This window comes from Sinocyclocheilus rhinocerous, unplaced genomic scaffold, assembly GCF_001515625.1.
Source record: "Sinocyclocheilus rhinocerous isolate Xijiao unplaced genomic scaffold, SAMN03320098_v1.1 scaffold23175, whole genome shotgun sequence".
NCBI lineage: Eukaryota > Metazoa > Chordata > Actinopteri > Cypriniformes > Cyprinidae > Sinocyclocheilus > Sinocyclocheilus rhinocerous.
In genome coordinates, this window is record NW_015633784.1 from 2,916 (window position 1) to 10,101 (window position 7,186).

General features: G+C 35.4%; 1 protein-coding gene and 1 long non-coding RNA gene across 2 annotated transcripts; both read right to left on the bottom strand.

The window, feature by feature from the left end:
- Nucleotides 1-2,533: 2,533 nt before the first annotated feature.
- LOC107744750 (uncharacterized) lies at nucleotides 2,534-3,586 on the bottom strand. The gene is made up of 3 exons (XR_001640522.1): nucleotides 3,480-3,586; nucleotides 3,101-3,244; nucleotides 2,534-2,785 (listed from the first exon to the last, which is right to left on the bottom strand). It is a non-coding gene; the product is annotated as an uncharacterized LOC107744750 (long non-coding RNA).
- A 1,499-nt stretch (nucleotides 3,587-5,085) lies between these two features.
- LOC107744751 (uncharacterized) lies at nucleotides 5,086-6,510 on the bottom strand. The gene is made up of 5 exons (XM_016558562.1): nucleotides 6,448-6,510; nucleotides 6,037-6,369; nucleotides 5,781-5,900; nucleotides 5,539-5,615; nucleotides 5,086-5,222 (listed from the first exon to the last, which is right to left on the bottom strand). The coding sequence occupies exons 1-5, from the start codon at nucleotides 6,470-6,472 to the stop codon at nucleotides 5,139-5,141; spliced, it is 639 nt and encodes a 212-aa protein (XP_016414048.1). The 5' UTR covers nucleotides 6,473-6,510; the 3' UTR covers nucleotides 5,086-5,138.
- Nucleotides 6,511-7,186: the final 676 nt, after the last annotated feature.

Here is a 7,186-nt window from a genome sequence, read left to right on the forward strand (position 1 = left end):
CGATTCTTCCTATTGTGAAGTCATGCAGTGTGAAACCCCCTGTCGCCGATCCATCGTGCAATGTGAACACAGCAGCAACTGAATGCTACCTCAGTCACGCAGTGTGAAAACAACGGCGATCCGACGAGTTTGAAAATCATGCAGTGTGAACTCGGCATTATCTGACACACTCAACTGAGTTCATGGATCTCTCTCCTAACGAGCTGATGATCTTAATCAGGTGTGGAGAGACATACACAATGTGCAGAGCGGTGGGTCCCAAGGACCATGGATTCAAAACCATGCTCTAGTCTATAGACGCTATTCAGTCAACTGTCAGTCATGAAGCAAACTCTTATGTTTCTTGCATGAAAAACGGTTTCATTTATCGCAACTTCTCTTTGTTTTCAGAGCCTCTGCAGCACCCATTTGTGCGTTCTGTTGGCGGTTCTGTGGTTTTACCTTGTTCTTCTAAAAAATCTCAGCTTACAGCTGAAGACATTACAGTGCACTGGAGACACAACGAGACCCTGAAAGTGTATGACATTATTAAGGGCAAAGTCTCTCTGGAAGAACAGGATTCAACATATTACAACAGAACTGAAATTATCCGTGAGCAGTATCTGAATGGAAACTTCTCCCTCAAACTTAACAACGTTCAACACCGTGATACAGGAATATACACATGCTACATCACAAATGAATTTCTAATTCAAAGTGTGAAACTAGGTTTGTGAAAAAAAAGAAAAAAATATTTGATTCTTTTAAGCTAATAATATAAGTTTGTTGGGATGATTTTAATGAAGTTAGAATGAGATTGTTTAACAATATGTTTAATTTTTTTGTCTTTGTGTCCAGCAGAATTTAACTAAGGAGCACAAGCAAGACCAGAGAATATTTTATTAGTGCCTATACTTTCTGTTTCCATTCTGCTCTGTATGTGAGTATTGAGAGGAGAAATGCTTTGTCTACAGTATCGAAACAGTCTATGAAAATTATTAATCTCAAAGCATTGTCAACTGACCCCATACACTCTTAAAAATAAAGGTTTCAAAGGTGTTTTTCCTAGAGCCCGACCGATATGGGTTTTTGGGGGCCGATACCGATATTAGGGAGTAAAAAAAAAAAAGCCGATACCGATATATCGGCCGATATTCTTTGTGTATATTATAGTACAGTACCAGTCAAAAGTTTGGACACTTTCCCATTCGTGTGTCCAAACATTTGACTGGTACTATATAGGCCTGTCACAATAACAACTTTTTATTGTGCGATATATTGCCTCAGAAATAATTGCTATAAGCGATATTATTCATTTAGTGTGTTCTTGTGAAACTGAAGTGTGATTGTGATCGCATTGTGTTCTTATGGCGCTCTTCTGGGTTGCGCGCAATGGGTTACTGTTGGTTATTTGACCGAGTAAATGTATTTATAATACAAATGTTACGGATGCGTTTTGTTGTTTTTTTTATGATCATGCCAAAATTAACGCAGCACTAAGCTTATCTAAACTAAAGGAAGACTTCTAAATCAACCACTTCTATTGTTTTTTCCCTAAAAGTCTTGATAATTATTTCCATTTATACATTTGTATTGCGAATCTTATCTCACCACATGATGTCACTGTACACTTTTGTAGAAAGTGGCATTTACCTGAAATAAGTTCAGGACAAAAGTGAAGGATCAATCTATCTAATTTATTTGGCTTATTTCTTTGATTGTTATATGTCTGTCACGGGTTGCTACTGTGAGGAGCACGGAGCGAGGACCGAGGAGACCAGGAGTACAAAACAAAGTAGTTTAATATTATTCTTCTTCAGGGAATCACACATAGCACAAGAAGGGGACATAAACAATTCCGGACCACAAAACTCAGAACGGGACTCACTATAAATACACAGACACCAATGGGACACACCTGGGAGCAAATTAACTAATTAAACAAACACAGCTGTAACCAAATTCATACAAGGAGGACAGGAACAGGAAGGACCAAATAAGGAAAACAGGAACTAAACGGGAACATACACGTGACAATGTCAGGTTTTATTGACTTTTTATTTTAATGTATTTATTTATTTTTATCTGTTTATGTATCTTTGTGTTTTATTCATGTATATCTGTACACTTTTTTTTTAATCCAAGTTTTTATTTATTTTTGCAATTACAGTGGAGTGAAAGGGAAAGTAGGGGGAGAGAAGAAATGGAGTTGGAATATGACTTGAAGTTGCCCCCTAACAGCTCTTAAGTATCCACAGTCCACTGTGCCACAATACTGACAAGTGGAATTGATTTTAAAGTAATACAGCACAAGCAAATTGTTCAAGTGAGATGCTTTTAAGTGTCCTTCAGTGGGCCATTACTGTCCTCTGATGGTCAAAAACATTAATAATTTATTATGGTGGCAGGTAGAGGAGGCTATTGCATTTTTTGAGAGGTGTCATCAAATTTAACTATTGTACACTCTTTTGTATACTACAAGATAAAAATAGATCACCACTTAAGAGTTTAAAGTAGTAAAAGTAAATGATGAAGGCATGATAAAAGTCTCCAAGTCTTTTTTTAATATATGACCTAAATATAACTAACAGACAAAATCCACATCCTTAGATGTAGTTCTTACACAAAACACATGCCCACATTGAGCAAACAAAGATTCACAACACAATGGAAATGCAAACAGATTTTGAACATTTATTGCCTTTGTTTGTTTGGTTCGTTCTTGGTTTTCTAGCTCAACACTGCTCTCTTGTGGTCAGGAACATTTCCTTTGTGCTGTGGCTTAATTATTTTGTTACAACTGCAACTTTATACAAAATAGAAATAGACAAATGAGAAAAGCACAACAAGTCTAGCAGAAAGCATGAAAATCACACTATTTTAGTCACATGTTCCTGACTCTAGAACTATGTGATTAGGACAAATACAGTCTCTCATGCATAATTAGGTATTATGTTTATATATGTATATGAATACACACACACGCGCGCGTGCCTAAACAGCACATAACTTGGTGTATAAAAGCAGTATCAGCTCATATGCATAAATATAACAATATTTATAAGCTTTAAACTTCAACATCGAGTGAGACATATTGTGTTTATATACTTTATATACATACTTTATATTTTCATGTAATGTATCAGTGTTTGGCTCGAGTCTTGAGGTTGTTCGAAATCCATAACTTGAAGATTCTGCAGGTTTGTATCTTGAAATTGTTTCAGGTTGTCTCTGTTTCTTCCATCAACAAGAAGCTTCAATAGTCCTTAAAAGTGAATTCAGATTTAACATTCAGCCAAAAACATATTATTTGTTCACATGTTTCATGTTTTTTGTTCTTATTAACATAACAATTGTAGTCACTATAAAGAGCTATAACTGTAAGAGCTGTTAAAATATTCTTTAAAAGCGTTAAAAATAGCATACACAGATATTATGGTCAGAATTTAAGCCCATAATGTTCCAGTTTGGAGCCATTGATGTATAATCAAAGGACTCACCTATGATCACAATGATCAGAAGAGCATTTATGAAAGCAGAGATGAATATAATCTGCCAGTGATTCTGATCAATTATCTTGACCACTGTATGATTCTTGTTCTCTAGATTTAGAGTTGGTTCTGTGCAATCATTGAAAGGGTTTAATAATAATATTTAATATTTTGTGTTTAACAATGATTTAGTGTTTAATTTCAGTGAATAGTCACTCACCAGTGATGTACAGTCTGGTGCCGCTGCTGTATTTTAGAGGTGCATCTGTGGTCACACAGTAATAAAGTCCTAAATCATCAAGAGTGACATTATTTATGAACAGACGATGTTTACTTTGCTCTGAATATTTGTGTTTAAATGTTTTATTGTAGTAAAAAGTAGCTGAAGTTGTAGAAGAGAGTAATATCAGAACCGGAGAATCTGGTAGTTTCAGTAATAACCAGTTAACCTCCGGTACATCAAAATCACAGTTTATAGTCACATTTTGACCCAAATCTGTTAAAGTCTCTGCTGCTTGACAACATATAAGCAGATCTGTGAAATAAAACACACACATACATACAAAACTATTTGGAATGTAATTGTGTCATAAAACAATAAGTCAATTTATTAATTTACAAAGCACATTAAAATATTCATAATGTACAATAAACTCACAGAGAAGAAGCTGCATGGCCTTCAGGATGTTAAAACACTAAAGTTAAAACAGGGCAGTCTTGTTTCTTTCACACAACTTTAAAGATGAAACTTTACCTCAGCGCTTTCAAAATAACCGGGTGATTTTAACCACAATCATGAGGAAGTTAAAGGCAGGTTTGCGCCGACCACATGTGTGCTTTCTTTGATGTAAAATCAAACATTAACCCATATATAAGAGTACTTGATTTTTCTCTTTTAAGTATTAATCTATAATTCCATACCTTTAATGGTCACACTTTATTTTAAGGTTCAATTCTCCCTATTAATTAACTATTAACTATGACTTTTGCTTCAGTAAACTCCTAATTTGAAGCTTATTAATAGTAAGGCAGTTGTTAAGTTTAGATATGGGGTAGAGATTAAGGAATCTAAAATATGGTCCTGCAGAATAAGGCATTAATATGTGCTTTATAAGTATAAACAGCCAATATGTTAGTAATATGCATGCTAGTTAATAGTGAGATTGATCCTTAAAATAAAGTGTTTCCCCTGTAACATTTAAATCTCTGTTTAATGTAGTTTTTGTTCTTTGTGGTCAGTGTTACTACTGTTATTCTGTTTCCTACTGAAATGTTTGTTCAGTTTGACAGTTTTATGGAAATGAATAAGACTAACAGAATAAAATGTGTGAAAATCAGTAGTAAAATAGGTCTAAGTGTACATTTGTTCATAGTGTGTTCATGTTCACTTGGTCAAAGTTTAAACCACCTGCTGCATATGTGACTGTGTTGTTCATCAAGTGTCCAAACCAGTGGAACATTTTATTTGCACGAAACCATGCTGTGTGTAAACCACAAACAAGAGCTGTGCAGATGTTAGATGTTTCAATATGTATAAAAATCTAAAAAAACAATTAGTATGCAAGCCAAAAAAAAAGTAGGCTTTAGTACTTTTATTGAGGTTTGTGCCCTTGATTTCCAGTGGTATGACAGATAATAAAACATAAAACTGTAGAACAGCAGAAAATGTCATTGGCTGTAGAGGACAGCAGTGCTCTGCTCTGGGCAATGCCTGGTGTTACCAGGACACATGGAAAAATCAATTTCAGCACACTGAAAGAGAAAGATATTATATATCAATGGTCATATACAGTATGTAAGACATGATGAGCAGTCAGCCGGTCATTATTACAAATAAATTCTCACAGGGGATGAAGGGGTTTATAGTTCAAGCATGACATGCTTGAATCACATTTTTAAATATTTTCCGTCTCAGTCAAGTGTTTCACAGAGTTGTGTAACGTCTTAAATTTTTCAGATCATTCAGATGATGAATCTTGTTCATGTCATTTGAGGTTGAGAGGATTTACTGCAATAATCACTAGGACAGGTAAAAAATAATATAACATTTATTGAAGACGTATTTTACCTTTGGGTTATTTGAGTTTTGAGCTGCAGTGCAATTTTTAGATCGTCCAGTTACATCAATGTAGCTCTTCAGCAAACCTGAAGCAACAACCAATCAAACATTACTTGAATTCACACATTATAACAGTCTAAACAAACAAAGAGCACATGTATTATGGTTACATTTGTGTAGATCTAGAGTCTCATCTTCTTGTAGTTAGTTCAGTGAGACCTGAACATACTTGCAATAAAAGCAGTACAAACCTATTAATGCAATGATCAGAAGCACATTCAGCAGGGCAGATGTGATGATGGTCAGGTTCCTCCATGGTGTCTCGTGTTGTGGAGCATCGTTTGATTCTGTCTGATTCTTGTGAACTGAGTCTGTAAATGGTTTCTAAATCTATCAATCTCTGTTTAAGTCTTTAACAACTTTATAAACATATACGGTATATTCAACATGGAAATCCATCATATTTGAAATGAGAAAAAGTACATTTGGAATGAGAAAACAACTCACCGCTGATGTAGATTTTGGTGCCGTTGCTGAATTTGAGTGGTTCACTAGTTTTCACACAATAATAAACTCCTAATTCATCAGTGGTGATATTTCTGATGAACAGACGACTGTTAGTTTTCACTGAGTATTTGTGTTTGAAGATGATGTTTTCATATTGTACTCCTTCATTTGTGCTACTGAAAGTGCGTAAGATCAACACTGGAGGATCCGGTAACTTCAGTTTGAACCAGTAAATCTCCTCTATATCAAGATCACAGCTTATAATCACATCAGCTCCTAAAGTTACTGCTGTGTTTGTTAGACTCTCTGTGGCTTGAGACCACATGAACAGATCTATGAGAGAAACAAAACATTTATTAAGACATTAAATCAAAACCTTTTTATAAATCAAATGTGATGTGATAAACTCACAGATCTGGAGCTGGATGATCTTCATCGTCTGATCCAGATGAATATCTTCTATACTGTGATCATTCAAACATCTCGTACTGTGAGCGGAAACACTATGAAACCTCAAGCCCACAGAGAAGAGAGGAAGTCAGAGCTGAACTCATGCTCACAGCACTGTTATTTAGTCATTTTACACAGTTTTACATTCCTGAAATAATTTATGAAATTTGATTTGTTTTCTGACAACTTTCAATTTGAGAATTTAACCTGATTTAAAGGAGATAGGCCTACTGCAGTTGTGCAGCTGTTACTCATTGACTCTCTCTAATTTTCATGTCTGTTCGCTGTAAACATCACACTTTCATGTGAATTATATGCTTGGGATCAAACCCAGAGCTGACATTCATGAAGTCTTTGTCTCCTTTTGACTCCTTTTCTGAAACAAACTTGTCACGTTAATATGTTTACATTTTTTCCACAGAACATAAACGCAGTGGTTTTAAAGACTGAACGAACATAAAGTGCTTAATAACCAGTCACATTACAGCCTTGACGTCATTGAAATTCAGTCAGAGTTGTGCGACACTCAATTGCCGTTTATGGCTGCGTCCGAAAGCCTAGGCAGCTGACTTGCTGCCTTATCAGGCAATGACTTTGCAGGCAGCGTTTTTGCATGGAGGCACCCCCTGAAACTGATTTCGGACAGGCTTCTGAGGCAGCATAACGGTTTAATGATCTACAACAAAATAGAACGAGTTTT